This window comes from Miniopterus schreibersii (genome assembly GCF_964146895.1).
Source record: "Miniopterus schreibersii genome assembly, chromosome: 5".
Taxonomy (NCBI): Eukaryota; Metazoa; Chordata; class Mammalia; order Chiroptera; family Miniopteridae; genus Miniopterus; species Miniopterus schreibersii.
Genome location: NC_138106.1, coordinates 49,848,967 through 49,867,341, shown reverse-complemented (window position 1 = coordinate 49,867,341; position 18,375 = coordinate 49,848,967). Strand labels below are relative to the sequence as shown.

At 35.3% G+C, this 18,375-nt stretch overlaps 1 protein-coding gene across 7 annotated transcripts in view; it reads right to left on the bottom strand.

The window, feature by feature from the left end:
• The window catches only part of GSK3B (glycogen synthase kinase 3 beta), a 165,849-nt gene that overhangs the window by 108,777 nt on the left and 38,697 nt on the right, over positions 1–18,375 (bottom strand). For all 7 annotated transcript variants that reach the window (XM_081137572.1, XM_081137570.1, XM_081137574.1 and 4 more), the window contains one exon: positions 2,035–2,228. In XM_081137572.1, coding sequence (XP_080993698.1) covers positions 2,035–2,228 — 194 coding nt within the window. The remainder of the gene's footprint in view (positions 1–2,034; positions 2,229–18,375) is intronic.

The following is an 18,375-nucleotide window of genomic DNA, read 5'->3' as shown; positions in this document are numbered from 1 at the left end:
CAAATATCTCTAAACAGAATATATCAGTTTGACACAGCAATGATAAAATGTAATAAAGTACTCTGGAGTCACACTGCTTGGATTCAAATACTCGCCCATTTATCCATGTGCTAAGTGTGGACTTGCTGGACAAGTTAATTTATGATTTCTTTGTGCATAGTTTGCCTAACCCAAATAATAACAGTACCAATCTCACAATACTAATGTAAGTCTCAAATAAAACTACTCATGTAAAAATCTTAGTAGATTATTGAGCATACAGTAAGTATTTGATAAGTATTTGCTACCATCAACTACTAATCCAAAAAACATTGAGTAGGTGGGTATCCAAGAGACACACATAAATAAAAATGAAGTCCTTATCATAAAAAATTTGGAATTTTCTAGTGTTCAAGAAATTTAGAATAGGAAAATCCATATGGATGGCTGGAATCATCTGAGAAATTTCATAAAGAAAGAATCTGACATGGGTCTTAGATTTAGATAGTAGAAGAATGGAAGTGATATGGGAAGACAATGGGAATCTTAATAAAAGCAAAGAGGCCATAAAGACCAATATAGGTCCAGGACAGTGACACAGAAAGGTTGGAAAACTGAGTATTTGGAGATACAGCAAGATTATGGAAGCGCCTGAAAGTACAATTGAAGTGAGCAGGCTTTCTTTTCTAGACTATGGGGAACAATAGAAGATTTGTATGTAGGAGAAACAATATGACCGAACTGAACTGTGGGATTATTCTAGTGTTGGTATGTAGAAGGGATTAGAAGTGAGAAGATCCGGAGGTAGAGTCTTACAAAGTGGTTAAGCCAAATAGTGACAAGAGCCTGATCAGAATAGTGGTGATGAGAAAAGGAAAGAAGGGAGAGATCAACAAGGCAGTGGGGGGGGGGAAGAAATCAACCAAGTTCAATAATGATTGGATATGAGGTATGAGAGAATGGGAGGTTTTAGAAAATGGAAAAGTCTGAATGACAAGGTGAATGGTAATGCCATTAGACAGAAAAAAAAAAGGAATGTGAACCAACAGAAATTATTTCCACTGGGTCTTAAAAGTCAGGGTTGTATAAGAAGTCTTGCCAATTTGAGATAACAGTGCAACACTGAGATACCAAGATCCAGAGGGCATTTGGAAACATGGAACTAGCAATTGGGAGAGAGAATGAGAACTGATGGCAAAAACTGTAGATTTTTTTTCTAAAAAGATTAAAATTACCATTAGAATGTTCGAGACATTCTAGAGCATACAGACACTAGAATGTGTGCTATTTCAGAGCAGTAATCACCCCTTATTTATTTTTATATCCCTTAATGTTTAGCAAAGTTCCTAATAAATGGGAAACTCTCAGTAAAATGTTGCAGAGGTAGGAGTCGTCGAGAAAGAAACAGAACTGCATGGCTTACTAATGGCAAAGCCTTGACTACAGCCCAGGTCTCCTGACTCTCTCCACTATACTATAACAGAGATGACCTCCAAGCATCCATGTATAGGATCCCCTAAAGAAATGATGTAAGAAATTAAAATAAAATGAACTGTGGGGATTGCTGGTTTCTAGGGGCAGATGGAAGAGAGACATAAGAAGACAATAAAGAAAGGTCCTAGTTATGGGGGTGGGGGGTAATGGTAGTGTTGAATCACAAATTCAAAGGAAATTTTTTAAGAAAGGAAGCATAGTCAAAAATATCAAATGATCCTCTGCTAGAGGCAGTGTTTCTCAGGTCTCCTACACCAGCGAGCCCTAAGGCAGGGAGAGATAACTTTTTAAAAGTAGAAAGGAAGATGCTTTAATCTATCTTTCACAGTATTTTAAATACATGAATCACTCATAGCAGTGGTTCAAAAATAATAATGCAATCTTCAGGATACTTTATCTCTTCGAAATACATAACGGAAAATAAAATCACTATAGTAAGTAGTTGAGTTGAACAAAAATATGCACAATAAATGAAATTTGAAGCAAAAAGAAACAACTGAAAAAAAGAATCATTTACATGTACTGATAGCAACAAAATACATGAAATACTGAACATCTTACCTTAAATCTCTTGTCCTGCAATACTTTCTTGATGGCAACTAATTCTCCTGAATCACAAAGTTTGGCTTGATATACCACACCAAATGACCCATTTCCAATCACTTTAGTGTCTGTATAGCTGACTTCTTGTGGCCTGTCTGGACCCTGCCCCGGAGTTGCCACCACTGTGGTCACCTTACTGCCATCCTTGTCTCCTAAAAGAAAAAAGGTATAGAAAAATGAGAAATGTAAAGAATTAAACAGAGAAAATTGCCAAAGTATACAAATTAAACTATATTCTTTGCCACAAACTTTTAAATGTTTATCTTAGTTTACCATATAGAATTACCTCAACTATTTGTTTCAATTTAAGTATTTTTTTAACCTCCATTTATTCAGTCATTCTATAGACCACGCACCATGCTTTATACATGTGATTCTATATTTAATGGAAACACCACCATGATTTTGATAGTACTGTTCGCATATTAAACATAATGGGAAGAAAGGTGGAGCCACCAGGGTTTGAATCCCTATCTATCCAATTCTAAAAGCCCTAGTTACTTCCTCAAGACTTCCTTATTTTACTTGAAAATAAAATATCTGAAGCTGCAAATGTCTAAATATACTAATTCTATTCACACCACTCTGCCTTTAGGAAGGTAAGGCTTTGAGTTCTTTGCTTCTCCATATCTTACTTCTTTTAAAGAAAATAGTGGCACAGCATGGAAGGAAATAGAAAGTATTACGCTAAGTAAAATAAGCCAGTCAGAGAAAGACAAGTACCACATGACCTCACTTATATGTGAAATATAATAAAATAAACTGATGAACAAAGTGGATCCAGAGACATAGAAGCATGGAACAGAATGAGGGATCTCAGAGGGAAGGTGGGGAGGGAGAAGAGGGTGGGGAGAGATTAATCAAAGAATTTATATGTTTATAAGCATAACCCATGGACAGACATTGGTATGGGGAAAGCCTGGGGATAGGATGGATGTGGGGGTGGAAGGGATCAGTGGAGTTCAAAAGGGGACATCTATAATAGTCTCAACAATAAAGATTAAAAAAAAAAATCATCACACTGTATACTCTAAATTTTTACAATTTTGTCAACTATACCTCAATAAAGCTGGAGGGGGGGGGAAATAGTGGAATACCTCTCAGAGAAAGGTCAGATGGGGAAAAGTAACAGGGAAATAATGTTAATTTGGGGATAAGAAATACAAAACTTAAAAGAAAAAGCAAACCTATTCTGAACTTAGCCTCATTCATAAGTAGCTCACTGGTTCTGGGGTATCATGGGCAGATACCTTCCCTCCCCTAACCCAGGAACAATCCAAAGACTGCAATTCAAGCTCAAAAGCCACTTCCTACTTGGCATAGTTCACTATCACCTTTTTCTCCGAATTCTTAAACTATTCTAAACCATTCTATGCTACCTTGTACCTAATTTTAGAGCTTTAAATTATTCTTTTATTGATTTCAGAATACACACAGATTCTTGTGACTACAATCATTTGAAGTAGCAATTATGTTTGTGCTTCTCTTTCCTGACAAATCTAAAACCAGTTCTCAGTACAATATAAGTCAATAGGCTCAATGACTAAACTACACATTTTCCTGTTTATCCTCTACTACTTTATCAATTTTATTTTTAAGATGCTAACTGAATTCATACTAACTCAATAAAAGAAAAATAATGTAATATTTAACTCTAGATAGCAAGTCAAGTACAAATGAACCTCACATATGAAAAGATAAAAAATATAACCTAGTTTTCCAATGGTTTGAGTGCTTTTCTCCTACCAAATATAAAACTGCAGGATAAATGAATATCCAAATATCAGTGGTATGTTATAACCAATATTTATAGCCATTTAAGTTCACAGAGGTATTAATATACACAAAAGTGACTAATAGGTAGTCTATATTATATTATGGCCAGCTATCTTGAACATATGTCCTTAGTTCCAAGGTGAAACACCCCAACGGGTGTGATTTAGTGAGCACAAATCCAACACCTCTTGCAAAAAGAATAACTCAAATCTTGTCAATACCATCATCATTTTTATTTACAACAGCATCATTCATTGCTTTAACTGTATACAAACCCCAGCACAAGCCAAAACATATATAGTAGTTCTCAAAGTTTTCAAATGCTCCCTTCACATCTCACTTCCGAGTAAAATAAATCTTAAATATACTTGATAAAAATATTAAACTTAAAGTTTAATCTAAGCTGAGTCTAAATCATTATGCTCCATCCCCCCAAAATAGTCTATATTACTTTTGTTTCTGACCTTGTTAACCTTAACTCAATTTTTCAGGTTGACTATAAACCTTACTATAAGTTAGTTTCTTCTTTATTTGAAAATAAGCTTGTATTATAGCACTCTTAAAGACAGAATCACAGTCTTTTGAAATTAAACTCTTCATAAAGAGATCTAGAAAGGTTAGATTCAGAAAGATTACAATTCAAGATAGTGAGTATATTTTCTTATAATCCAATTGTCCCAAAGAAAATAAAAAACAGAAGTGATTTCAAACAGTCTGTGAAAATCAGATTGCAAAAATAAAATTTAAAACAATCAAGAACTATGAATTAATAATTCCACCGAACAAGTTGACTGCAAAACTTCACAGGCCTAATTCACAAAACAAAGCAGCACTATTTTTTAATTAAGATAAATTAATGGACTTTAAGAATGACTGTTGTACTCCACAATTTTAATTGAAAACAAAAGCTGCCTGGGATATAATCAAAACTTATACTTTTCCACTGTATAACCATATTTCAATAAAAATAGTAGTAACAGCTTTGTTCTTGCTCCGATAAGAGAATTTAAGCAATGTAAGACTGTGTAATGACTTCCCCTCTTGTCTCCTCTGAGGTTGCGTTTCTAAAAAAAAATTCACATTTCAGAGAAATGGTTTCAGAGTCTCAAGAATCAGCTATGAAAGCTATCCATCATAACCCTGGGATTTATTATCTCTTCAACCTCAACTATACTTGGGAATGGCTATTCCAGCATCATGATTTCCATATTAAGAAAATACACAAATAAGATAATTCTGCAAAAATATTAAAAGGAAAGTAGAAAGGTAAACAGGCAAGTCCTATAGAGCTATCACTGAAAGACACTCTTGAGGCCTCTCAATTTGAAATTGATTGGATGTGGACAAGAACTAATCCTTTCACCTTACTGTACATTTAGTAAAAAAATTACTATCTTAAAAAAAATTAAGAGATTTACTCCCTTTCAAGCAGTTAGACAAATTGCTGAGAACTCTTATGGGCTATACTCTACTGCTATAAAATCCCTAGGTATACTAGGAACAATCGTTCTCAGGCTTTCTACCTCAAGCATCCTGGAATTTTTATTCAGAAATCATCAAGCTAATCCATCAGACTCCTCCATCAAACTACTCCATCAGAGATCTGAAATAGCAGAGCTATAAAGAATGGCAAGATATCACTGTGGATGACTTGGCATGAGCATTAGTAGCACATGGGACAGTCAGCAGCTAGTGTGCCAAGGAAAAGCGTGTCATCACTTGGCATTATAATTTGCTGAGTTAGCAAGTAAGTAACAGCTGTATAAAATTTCACTGTACAAAGAACTTTCCAATTCATTGTTTCACCCACTCTAATATTTATAATAAATGTAGAGGTATACTATTATGTTTACTATGCAAATAAGAAAAGTAAGACTAAGAGAGAGTAACTTGTTCAACAACATAAAGCTTTAGCAGAACTCTTCACTTGCCTCATGCTGCCTCTGCTACATTTTACAACCTTTCTACTACAGCTGAAAGACTAACTTCATATACTATTACTCCTCCAAAGCAGCAGATGTTCCTGAAAATATGATGTAAAAAAATTAGTAAGAATAAGTAAATAATCTTTTACAGTTTTCAGGCCTCAATTATCCAGTTATTAATAGCTAAAGTTCTCTTTCCTTTTTAGACTGTACCTCCAGGGCAGACTTTTTCTTAATCCTCACCTGAGTATATGTTTTTTAACTGATTTTAGAGAGAGATGAAAGGAGAGAGAAATAGTGAAGTGAGAGAGAAACATCAACTGGTTGCCTCCTGCACATACTCCAACAACCAGGGATTGAACCTGAAACCTGGGTATGTGCCCTTAACTGAAATTGAACCCGAGACCTTTCAGTGTACAGGACGATGCCCCAACCAGCTAAGCCACACCAGCCAGGGCTAGAAAGTTCTTTCTAAAGATACTCTGGAAGCACTAGATTTTGAAACGTATCCTCCCAAAAAGTGTATGGAAAACAAAAATGTAAAACAATTGATTCTGTGATATTCAATCATTTAACACTTGCTACTAGAAAAGGGATAGTTTTGGGTCTTAGCAATAGAGCAGCATTTTAAACTCTGCTACCATGAGACCAAAATACTCATCAAAAGCTAGAAATCACAACAAATCTGCCTCATTTTTTAAAAGAAGTTACCACTTTGCTCAATACTATAACTTCCCAGAATACATGGTATAGTGAGTCTCAAAACCAATTAAAACAAAATTGGTCTCCCCAAAATGCCATTGTCTCCAAGGAGCAACAATAGCAGAACAGTGGGAACAGCTAGGCTCCAGGCCCTCTCTCTGGTCAGAGGACTCCTGGGATCCTCTATTTCAATTAAAATTCACTTAGGTGGTATTAATTCCCTATTATAACTAGAACACAGAATTAAATCCCCTACTGTTTACCACAATAGATAAACCTTAAATATATAAATCACAACAGGCTCCTCATGAGGCAATGAAAAGATGGCCTATAACACAACAACCACTTTCTATTGAAGGTTGTTAAATATAGAATACAATTTTTACAATAGTCTTAGGCATATCCCTAAACGATATGTGCAGCCTAGTTCTTAATCTCTCAAATACAGGTTTGTGCCTGTAAGCAACACCTTGTGGTTACATTTTTTAAGTCTTCTGAAGTCACTCCTCAAATCAATCCACCCAGAGAAGAACAAATGTTACAACATAACACACAAGGTCCACATCCAAAGTGTGGAGTAAGCACCCAAAAACCAAAGGCCACTTCCAGCATGTTTAATTATTTAGGAATTACCTGACAATGACATTCTCATTTTATATGAGTGATAAATCTCAAAGTTGAAGAGACTTTAGTCATTTAATGTTTCTTAAGATCATGAGGTGTGAAAAGGCAACATCTGTAACACTTTTTAACTGAGAGGCTTTTAGAGATGTTAATAAGCCATACTCTTAATGCAAACTTAAAGAAGTCAATGATGACTGTCCCTATAAAATCTTCCTTTAACTCAAGAATAAAGTCTCATGAAGAAATAAGAGAGTTTAAAGTCTGTCACAAAAGCCCAGAGAAACCACATACCACCATCTGTGACTATAAGATAGATACAAAGTATTTTTATGAGATTTTTGACATAACAATAGTATTAGCAGAGAAAATAGCATTGCCTTTTGTTTCTCTAGCAGGAAGAGAAATACAAGATAGCTCTTTCTAAACACATTTAACAGTATCACAAACACTCTATTGAAAAGTATCCTGTAAATTATTCAAAAGAACCAAGAAAAAAACTATTTTTAGGCATGATTAAGACTGTCTGAAGGCCCAGTCAGCGTGGCTCAGCAGTTGAGCATCGACCTATGATCCAGGAGATGGTGGTTCAATTCCTGGTCAGGGCACATGCCCAGGTTGCCTGCTCGATCCCCAGAAAGGGGAGTGCAGGAGGCAGCCCATCAATGACTCTCTCATCATTGATGTTTCTATTTCTCTCTCTCTCTGAAATCAATAAAAACATATTTTTTTAAAAAAAGAAAAGACTGAAGGGTAAACACTGTCAAATTCTCAGCCTTTTAAATCAAAGTTCAAACAAGTCTTTATCCTAAGTAACTGGCTAAGGAACTTCTATTAAAATGAAATACTTTCCCCAAAATAAACAAAACAGCTTAGAAACGTGGAATAACATAAAAATTAACAAGCAAAAGAAATAAAAAAGGAACTGAGGTTCACAGAATTGGTTATACAAATTCTAAAATAAATGTATTCTTGTCATGAAATAGGGGCTCTATTCTGTGATGTGGAAGTTCTAGCCACTTGGTGCAAAACTATCAAGAAAAAGGGGAATGCCAACCAAGCAGCTGGAACAAGTCATATCAATCCTGATGATCAATAGCATTATATAAAATAAAAATAATTTAGGGCAATTTCTGTGTAACCTTGATGTGATAAAAATCCCTATAGCAGGACCTTTTCCCCTTAGACCTTTTTCCCTTAGAGTAAACAAAAGCAGAGACAGGGAAAACAAAGTGAACAGATGTGATACATGAGCTGGCTTTTGGAGATGTTTCCTTGTATATCGCTTCTAGAAATAGGAAAACGCAGAATGGCAGAGGATAAAGATGAAACAGAAAAGACTCCAGAGTCCTTGACAGCACAATAATACCACATTTTCAATCACCATGCCAAGAAATTAACAAGCATCAATTCTGAAGAACCAAAAAATTCCCCTTAAAAAAAAATTCAGTAAAGTTTTTGTCCTAAGAGAGGCATAATGGTGTAATATGGGCTCTGAAGTCATACCAAGGTTTGAATCACATATTCTACCACTTAACATCTATAACGTGGAGATAGCTACTACTATATAGGGGTGCTGTGATGATTAAGCAACAGGTTAAATAGGTTTTGTTGTTGTTTTTTAAGTGTATGCCACACAGCTGGTGCTCAATAAATTATAGTTTCTCTGAACTCTGAATTACTGGCAGTGGAAACAGAAAAACATTCTTCTGCTCTGCTATGCTCTTTTAATGTGTCCTACTATAGTGCTTATCACGTTTTAAAATAATTAAGAGTCAGCCCTCACTTGACTAAGAGCTCTTAGGAAAGCCAGACATTATATGAATCATTTACATTGTGCACAGGGTTCAGTACAACGCAGGTACTCAAAAATGTTTACTGCTGAATTTATGTAAGAATCATTCAAGCAGAATTGTTAGGATTTGGGAACTGACTACTTCATGCTAAACAATAAGGAATGCTTTTGCTTCTTCTTATGCCTGTATTGATCAGATACAGATCTCTAGGGATAAGGCATATAGAAAGGCCTTACAACCAGTAAAAGAGAACAGAAGGCCTACTGAAAATATGGCAACAACAAGCAGCCAAAGCCAATTTGCCACATGTGGATTTACTACAGGGAGGAAAATTACTCTGTTTTATAATCCTGTTACAAATAATTCTGGTTTTTATGGAGCTTCAATATGCAGCACTGGATAAGAACTGGGCAAGGGACACCTTGGAGGTCTGAAATTCAATTTATATAACCTATATGTGAGTATATTTCTTAAGTACTGTTTACAGTTTGCAAGCACCCTCAGAGCAGACATAAGAATAACCTGGTATAGTTTACTAAAATTGGAAGATTCTAGAAATTTACCCGTAGAGAGCCTAGGTAGGTATGCCGTAGGGTTCAGGAAACTGTATTTTTAATAAGCACTCCCCCTCAAACGATTCAAAAGGCAGTTCCAGCTAACTTTTCTTAAAGTTCCATACTTTAAGAAAAACCAGAACACCATTTAATCCCTACCAACAACCTTGCGTGATGTACTCAAGTTAATCATTTAACAAATGAGAGAAACTGAGGTGTACAAAAAGGTAACCCCTTCAATAAAGTGCACCCGCAGGATTCAGATCCATCCATTAATTATAAAACCTGTACCCTACTACATTGTTTAAGATCATGCCACAAAAATAACATACAGGGGCTGAGGTCCTACAATGAACTTTGTATTTTTGGCAAAACTGAAAATTTCAAATATTTTATACAAGGTTATGATGCAAGTATCGATTAGATACCCAAATTTTTACTTCAAAATATCCATACTCCTTTTGAACTAATTTTAATTTACTCATTTTTTATCTTTTCTTAAAACCCAAATTTTACTTTAAACCAAACAAACCAAAAACCAGAATAAACCATGCTATATTTTACTTATAATCCATGAACTGGAATCAAGCATATCTTCCTTTTTTCTAATACCAGTGAACTGGAATAAAATCAAACCAAGCTCAAAATGAATAAATATTTCACTTGGTCTTAAGCCTTCACTTGAAATAAATAATATCAAGATGTATTTTAGAAACAGGTTTATTTCCCATGAAAGTCTAAAAGGCTTACAGCATATGTGTAAAGAGCTTCATCTTTTAGGAATTTACATTAGAATCTTTAAGTCTTAAATATGTTTATCTGCTTGATTTACATTTCAGATGAAGGGAGAGTAACTGTACATTGAAATTTTTCTTAATGAGGCTATTACCAAAGAAACAGTACACTATACATAGACAGAAAGAGTAAATGGTAAACTTAGACTAATACTTTAAAAAACACAATGATTTACTGATCCAGTGGTCATACTTCTGGCAACTTCCATCCTGAGAAGCCATGAATCCAGAAGAAAGCCAGAAAATAGCCTTTACAAAGCTGATATATTTTATTCCAGTCTTTAGTAAGCATAATATTAAAAGCAAAATTTAATGGATTAGGTCTGTTTGGTCTGCCTTCTGACAACCCAAATTCCTGCAATGTAACAGCTCACTCAGTCTTTTCCCTGAACTATGCACTTAAATTATCCCCACACCTAAATCCAAAATGATTTTCCTATACAAACTTACATACATTTTTTACATGCATTTTAAAGTGATGGTTACAAACCTAAAATGTTCAGGTAAACTGCAAGTAGAGGTAGTGGGAAAAGGGCAAGATGGGATTTGTTTTCTCCCAGAAGACTTGCTTACTCTAGGTTGGTTCTATTGCTTTACTAATTAAAATTTAACAATGTGGATGAAAAAAGGGTGCTACAATAAATCATAAATTCCTAACTGGGCATGTCATGGTGGGTAGTCATGCCCCAGGGCTATAACTTCTTTAATGAAAGGTTTTCAAGCAAGCCCTGTCCATTGTTTTTTGCGTCTAGGTTAACACACCTTTGAAATGCTAGAATACCTCTAGAAGGCGTAACCACCTGCAAAGAGAGCACACCACACACCATCATCACCCATCATCATCACAAGTAACATATCTATGGAGCACTTAATATGTTTACAAACATGTTTAGACATAGGAAAGAGTCCTGTGAAGGAGGCAGAGTCAATACTAAACCAAGGCGAGAACTGAAGCTCAAGAATTAAGTAAAATTGCTCAAGGTCAGTAATAGTGAAAACTACAACTCAGGTCATCCAATTCCCAAGTTTAATACACTTTCTAATGCCTATAAAAATAGAAGTGAATCAAGCCATTTATTTCTATTCCAAAATAAATCTGTAAAAATAATTCAGTCCAGTATAATCACACATTTTAAGTAATGTCCTCAAACCTTTTAATATAAAGACAAAATACCTTTTAATATAAACTACTTCATTCAGCCTGAGAAATAAGGCTCCAGAGGAACAAATCATCTAAAATGAGTAAAAGGAGAGTCAAAATTCCCGAGGAAAATCAAATCAGTGAACTGATAACAAACACTTAAGCACTTGAACAGATTTATCAGAATACAAAGTAATAATCCACTGCTGCTACTTTTGCAGGCACAGAAGCAGCACTGCCTTTTTTTCTTTTCTTTTCTTTTCTTTTTTCTTTTCTGGACTGGTTTATTCTAAATAAGAAACATACTGATTGGGGACTGAAAAGCAGGGAAGAGTGATTTTTCTAATCAATAAAGAAAAAAGAACATAAAACTAAATTTCTACATCACAGTTTTAGGAATCTCTTGTCGATCCGGCTAAACTACAATACTTTACTTTCTATAAGTTTAAAGATGACAGAGCATGTTTGCTTATAGTAAGAATAAAATTTATTTTTAAAAAGCACCCCTAATGTATAATATTTGGGTGGCGGTTGCTGTCCCACATCACAAAAAAACAACTCTGATGTTTGTGCATATATAAATACCAAGATACCACACTGTTCCTCATTCCCAGTTAACAACTTCCAAAGATATCCAGCATCAGTTACTGACCAACACAGGGATGTTTAATCCAATACACTTTCTTATCTCCTTCTCTCACCCCCAACAGGAATCACATTGTTATCCTCTCCCCCCACTTCCTTAAACCTGCATTATTATGCCAATTACATCCACCTCAGGTAATACCCTAGGTTACTTCTCCTTTTTCTTTCTCTTCTAAATCTTGGTTTCCTAAGGAAACTTTCTCTCCCTTTTCCTTCCCTACTCTCTTCATCCCGCTCAAAAGTTAAAAAAACAAGCAAACAAACAAAAAATCACACACACAACTGTAACATTAGCTGGTAAGCAAAAGAACAGCTTGAGTTGAAAAGCCAATGCCATCAACCTACAAAGCTATTGAAAAATACTCAGATCTGTCAGCCTCCCGAAAGTATCTATTCCTTATCTCCCTCAGATTAAATCCCTTTATCCATCAAGTATCAACATCCAGGAGAATCTTAACTCTTTTCTTTTCTTTTCTTTTCTTTTCTTTTCTTTTCTTTTCTTTTCTTTTCTTTTCTTTTCTTTTTTTCTTTTCTTTCTTTTCTTTTCTTTTCTTTTCTTTTCTTTTCTTTTCTTTTCTTTTCTTTTCTTTTCTTTTCTTTTCTTCTTTTCCTTTCCTTTCCTTTCCCTCCCCTCCCCTCTTCCTCCCCTCCCCTCCCCTTCCTCTTTTTCTTCTTTCCCCTCTCTCTCTCTCTCTCTCTCTCTCTCTCATTTTAATATATCTTTATTGATTTCAGAGAGAGGGAGGGAGAGGGAGAGAGACAGAAACATCAACGATGAGAGAGTCATTGATCAGCTGCCTCCTGCACACCCCCTGCTATGGGGGATCTAGTCGGCAACCAGGGCATGTGCCCTGACCGGGAACTGAACTGTGATCTCTTGGATCATAGGTCGATGCTCAACCATTGAGCCATGCCAGCCGGGCTCAGAAGAATTTTTCAAAACTCTTTAGGGGTTTCTAGTTTTGTTTAATTACTATTCCTGCAATATTATTATTTTCTATTATTTTTTTCACTGTAAATATGTAGGTATCTGAGTTCATCTGACTTAGTTAGGCTTTTGTAAGGTAGTCTAGGAACCTAACCATCTTTATTTTACATATTTTCAAAACTTTCAATGGAAAATATGTCCTAAGTTCCAAAACAACTGATGAACTTCTAGAATAGAACCCTTTTACAGGATAAGGCCTTTCTGCATAATCTAGGGGGGAAATACACCTCAATTATTATGGATTAACTAGTTAAACTGTTGAAGTAGAAATGAGATAGGGTACCTCCTCTATAAGCTTTACAAGATTCGTTTTAATTGTGAAAAATAAAACAGCCAGGTAATAAGTAAGAGTTCTGTCATTAATTCCATTTCTGCAAAGGACACCACACATTTTCAAATAGTGATTAATTTTTAGTTTACATTTACAACTTTATAGTTAATAAGAAATATGCCTAAGAGAAAAATATATAAAATAACATTGTTCCAACTGATTTAATTAGAATCAAATCCATGCTGGTTTTCATATTTGCCCCTCTTCCTACTCCTAGCTTAACAGTCCCCGACACACACTCCACGAAAACAAACTTTATAGATCCTAGCAATGCCATTCAAATAGGGCAAATCCCAGGCCCATCTCTTCACAGAGGAACAGTATTGACAGAACAACTGGGTCAATTCACAAAGCAGAGTCCACTTAGTATTTCTCCCAACAAAGCTCTGCTAGAAGAGATGCTAACTGGGCTCTGTTAAATAATGGCCACTGGAATGACACATTCCTACACTCACAGTGGGACTATAATAAGAATTGGCTCCAACTACCACTGCTTAAGAGATATGGCTGATCTTCTTGCCTAGTGAGTCACAGAAGAGCACACTGGGACACCCAATGGCAGGGCAGAGTACTTCTGACACTCCTGACTCATTACTTACAGTATCAGAAGCCTAGAGGATTTAAAGGTAGAATACCTTTTTTTGAAAAAGAACTTTATCCTTGGGAAACACCTACATGTCAAACTTTGCCCTCTGCAGATGGTCTTTGTCATCTCCTACTGTTTCTTATTTGACCAAATGAAAAATCAGGACAGGACCAGCATAAGGCTGCCAAGAGCAACTGCAGGCTAAATTTTTTTTTTTATATACAATTATCTCCAGAATCTGCAAAAGCACTAGAACATACTCTTTTTTAAAAGAAAATGAGTGAAAAGTGCCATTTAAAAATGGGAGAGTCACTTCTATACTTTTAGTACTTGGACTTTAATAAATCATCTCTGTGTGGCTTTATTAAAATATTAATTCTCATGTGTTTATGCTATACACACCCTTTCTATTTTGTAAGTATTCTCTCATATCAATGTCACACAATAGGCTCAGTGATAGAAAATTTTCAAATATCTTGAGAATAGAAAAAGAAAAAATATAACAGTACAATTTTTGGTTCAAATACAGGTGTACTGTCGTTATTAATTCATCACACGCTGAATAAGCACTATGTGTGAAACAGACAGGTACTATGCTAGAAACTGAGGCCACAGTTAAATGAATACGACAAACAAGGCCCCTTCCTTCATAGAGCTTTCTGTTCAAAGAAAATGCACTAATGAAATCTGGATTCATTATTTATTCAAAATCTGGGTTTAGTATCTCCTATAACTTAATAGAGCCAGGTGCCTTACTAATTATTTTCACATAAAATACTTCACGTAATTTTAACAATCCTGTAAAATGCATAAGATTACCTACATTTCACAGATCAGGAGACTGAGGATCCAGGAAGTTGAGAGACTTATTAGAGATCATGAATTAATAAGAGGGCCACATTTGAAAGAGCTGTTTTAACTCCAAGTGTAATTCCAATACTAATATATCAATCAATCTGCTTCTAAGAAAAGGCCAAACAAGAAAAGGTACTACTGGATGCCCAGATTATGAAATTAACTCACGTGTAGAAATAAAATTCCAAAAACCTTTAAAATGCTTCTGACGTGAATATATGCAAATAACAGGACCAAAATTCCAATGAAGACTTTTCTGTGTCCCTCCAATACTCCATCTAATACAGCCCTCCATTCAATGTACATTCATGCTTCATAGATTAAATTGTTATTGTTATATGCCATTGAGTCAGCAGCTCTGACTCCTGACAACCTTATGAATGAATGATATACACCATGTCCTGTCCTAAACAGCTCTGCTCAGGTCCTGCAGACTCATGCCTATGGCTTCTTTTAAGGAGTCAATACATCTAATATTTGGCCTTCCTCTTCTGCTGCTTTCTCTTTCCTACTATTATTGTCTTTTCCAAAGAACCCTGTCTTTTCATGATATGCCCTTAGTACAACAGCTTCAGTTTTGCCATTTTATATAAATATATAGCTATATAAATATATTTATACATAAATACATAGATACATAAATAAATATGTGAACTACATTGGTATAATTGAGGTAAGAGTATATAAAAGAGGATTATAGAATGCAATGGAGCCCATAATGTAGAATCTAGAATCTGATGAGGGTTGATTCCTCTCAGAAAGTGATATTTCAGTTGAAATTTCAAAGTGTATAGGGGAGAAGGGGATAAGGGGGTGGGTAAAGATAATAAAGGCATGAAAAAAGAAAAACGGTGAAGGAGTTTAAAAAAATATGGGAATAAAATAAGGGTAATAAGTCACAAAAGACTACATATTGCATGATCCTGTTTATATGAGATGTCCAAAATAAACAAATCTATGGAGACAGAAGGTAAATTAGTGATTGTCTATGGCTGTGGGGGTGGGATTGGTGGGGAGCAAATGGGGAGTGACTGCTAATGGGTAAAAGACTTCTTTTGGGGATGATAAAAATGTCCTGAAAGTAGATTATGGTGATGGTTGTACAACCCTGAAAATATACTAGAAACAACTGAAGTGTGCATTTTTGATGAGTGAACTTTATGGTATGTAAATTGTATTTCAATAAAGCTGTTAAAAATAATATAAAAATATATCCTCCCTAAAAAGATTCCAGGAGGAGGGGGTGGTTAAAGCACAGTGAGAAAAAAAATGGAAAAAGTGAAATGAATCAGTATCACCACTATTTTTCCCCTAGTAACTACGAAAGAAAAAGATAATAGTTTTTTAGTTACCAAAAACTGAGCGTCAGCAACTAAACAACAAATAAACAGTTTTTGCTATAACTACGAAAGAGGGAAGTGAAGAGGGAAAAATTGAAAACACTGAAGCCACAAGCGGCATGGCATGGCATGGCTCCTAACACTCCCAGAAGCAATTCTGAAGAAAAATGGTGAACAGACAAAATACTGAGAATTCTCTATGACAGTCCTTGAGATGGTAAAAATTGAAATATAAAAATGCCATAGGTTGCTATGGAGGGTGGCAAAGTAAGGGAGGGAAGGTCCAGGAAAATCTACAGCTAATGCTTTTTCCCTACAAAGTCCCCTCTGCATCACCTGTGAACCTCAGCAAAGGCAGAAAAGCCACCATCTTCCAGGATAGTGTACTAAGTTGAAGGAAGAAAAAGCAGCCCACAAAAGTGGAATGTATGCAAGACTTTGGTAGTAGAAAAGATGTTCAGAAAGAACTGCACTAGTTAGGGGAATTCTCTACCCCAGTGCCACACCCCTCAAGGCTACAGACAAATGAATTAAAAACAACAGCCAATTTCTCAGAAGACAAGGATCTCCAAAATAAGGTGAAAAAGAGAAAGAATTCAGAGATTGAAGTTATATCAAAACAAACACCTGGAAAGAGCTGCTCAATTTAACCATAAGAAAGTTGAAAAAAATAGCACAAACACACTATTAGAAAAACATGCAAAAGTCAAACCAAGAACTGTATTTGGAAGAAAGCAATCTAAAAATCCGGAAAAAATTACTTCCAAAAGTTTAGTGCTACAGAAGAACTTAATAAGAACACGATAGAAATACAAGAGTCCGAAGATAAGATCAAAAAACAACAGAAAGATAAAAAAGGAAAATTGTTTTGGTCCCTGTATTGGTTTCCTGTGACTGCAGTAACAAATACCACAAACTGAGTTGCTTAAAACAACAAAAATTATTCTCTCAGTCCTGGAGACCAGAATCTGAAATCAAGACGTTGTCAGGGCTGCACTCCCTCTGCAGGCTGTAGGAGAGAATCTATTTCTTGCCTCTTCTAGCTTTGGTAGAATCCACATTAGTTGATTTATGACGTCTCAAAGATACATCTTCCAATCTCTGCCTCCATGGTCACACAAAGCCGCCTCCTCTGTGCCTGATCTCTTCTGTGTATCTTTTTTTTTTTTCAAGGAAGCCTTTCCGTTGGATTCAGATCCCACCCAGGTAATCTAAAACGATCTCATTTCAAGATCCTTAATTTAACTGCAATCTGCAAAAACCCTTTTTCCAAATAAGGTAATACACTCAGGTTGCTGGAATTTGACATGGATATCTTTTGGGGGAGCATATTTTGGCCTACAACAATTCACTATTTGTTCCTTAGCTTAGCAAAACAACCATAGCTCTAATAAATAAACTAGAAACAGCAAAGAACAGAAGAGACTTGGTGAAAAATTAATGCACAGAAGGAAATCACAGTAATTCAGAAAGAAACAATGAAGAGATTAAAGTAATTGTGGACAAAATAATAAACGTAGAGAACAAAGACAAAGAGAACAAAGACAATTCAACATAAGGATAATTACTGCTCTAAGAGTAGATTCCAACACATGAATAGAAAAAATATTCAAAGAATCAAATTTCCCTGATACTCAGCAACTATATCGGCAGGACAAAATGATACAGTGTATATATACCAGAAAAAACTGACTCAGAATGATCCAAATATCCTGGTGAAACTCAAGGATAAAAAACATTCTATCAGGCATCCAAAAAAAAAAAAAAGTAGTAACTAACTTATGGGGGAGGTGGCATGGATGGGGGGTATGAGTGTAGGGTTAGGGACCAGAGTGTTCAAAAGTATAATGGGAGGTCTGAGTGTGCAAAAAAGTTATGAAATAATTTTATTTCAACACTTCTCAAAATATTTCTAAAACACTTTATTATCTAACAAACAAAAGACAGACCATAACTAATTTAGCAGTTTCAAATTTTCACTAAAAGAACAATTGTCTGAAATGAAACAAAAATTTCCAGAAAAGGTAACAATTTGAATTTTTAAACCAGCCCACAAAAATATAGTTAACATTGGTTAAATGGGCATTAGTACTAACGGTACAAACCTGAGTTCTGAGTCCAGGAAGTAGGACTCTCTAGTGAAAAAAGGTTGAGGGTAAAAAATAATAAGGAGCTCATTTGAGTCCCTGGGTAGCCAGTTTGTTTTCTGACGCTGCCATATCCTGTGCCTCTTTCCCCATGCCAG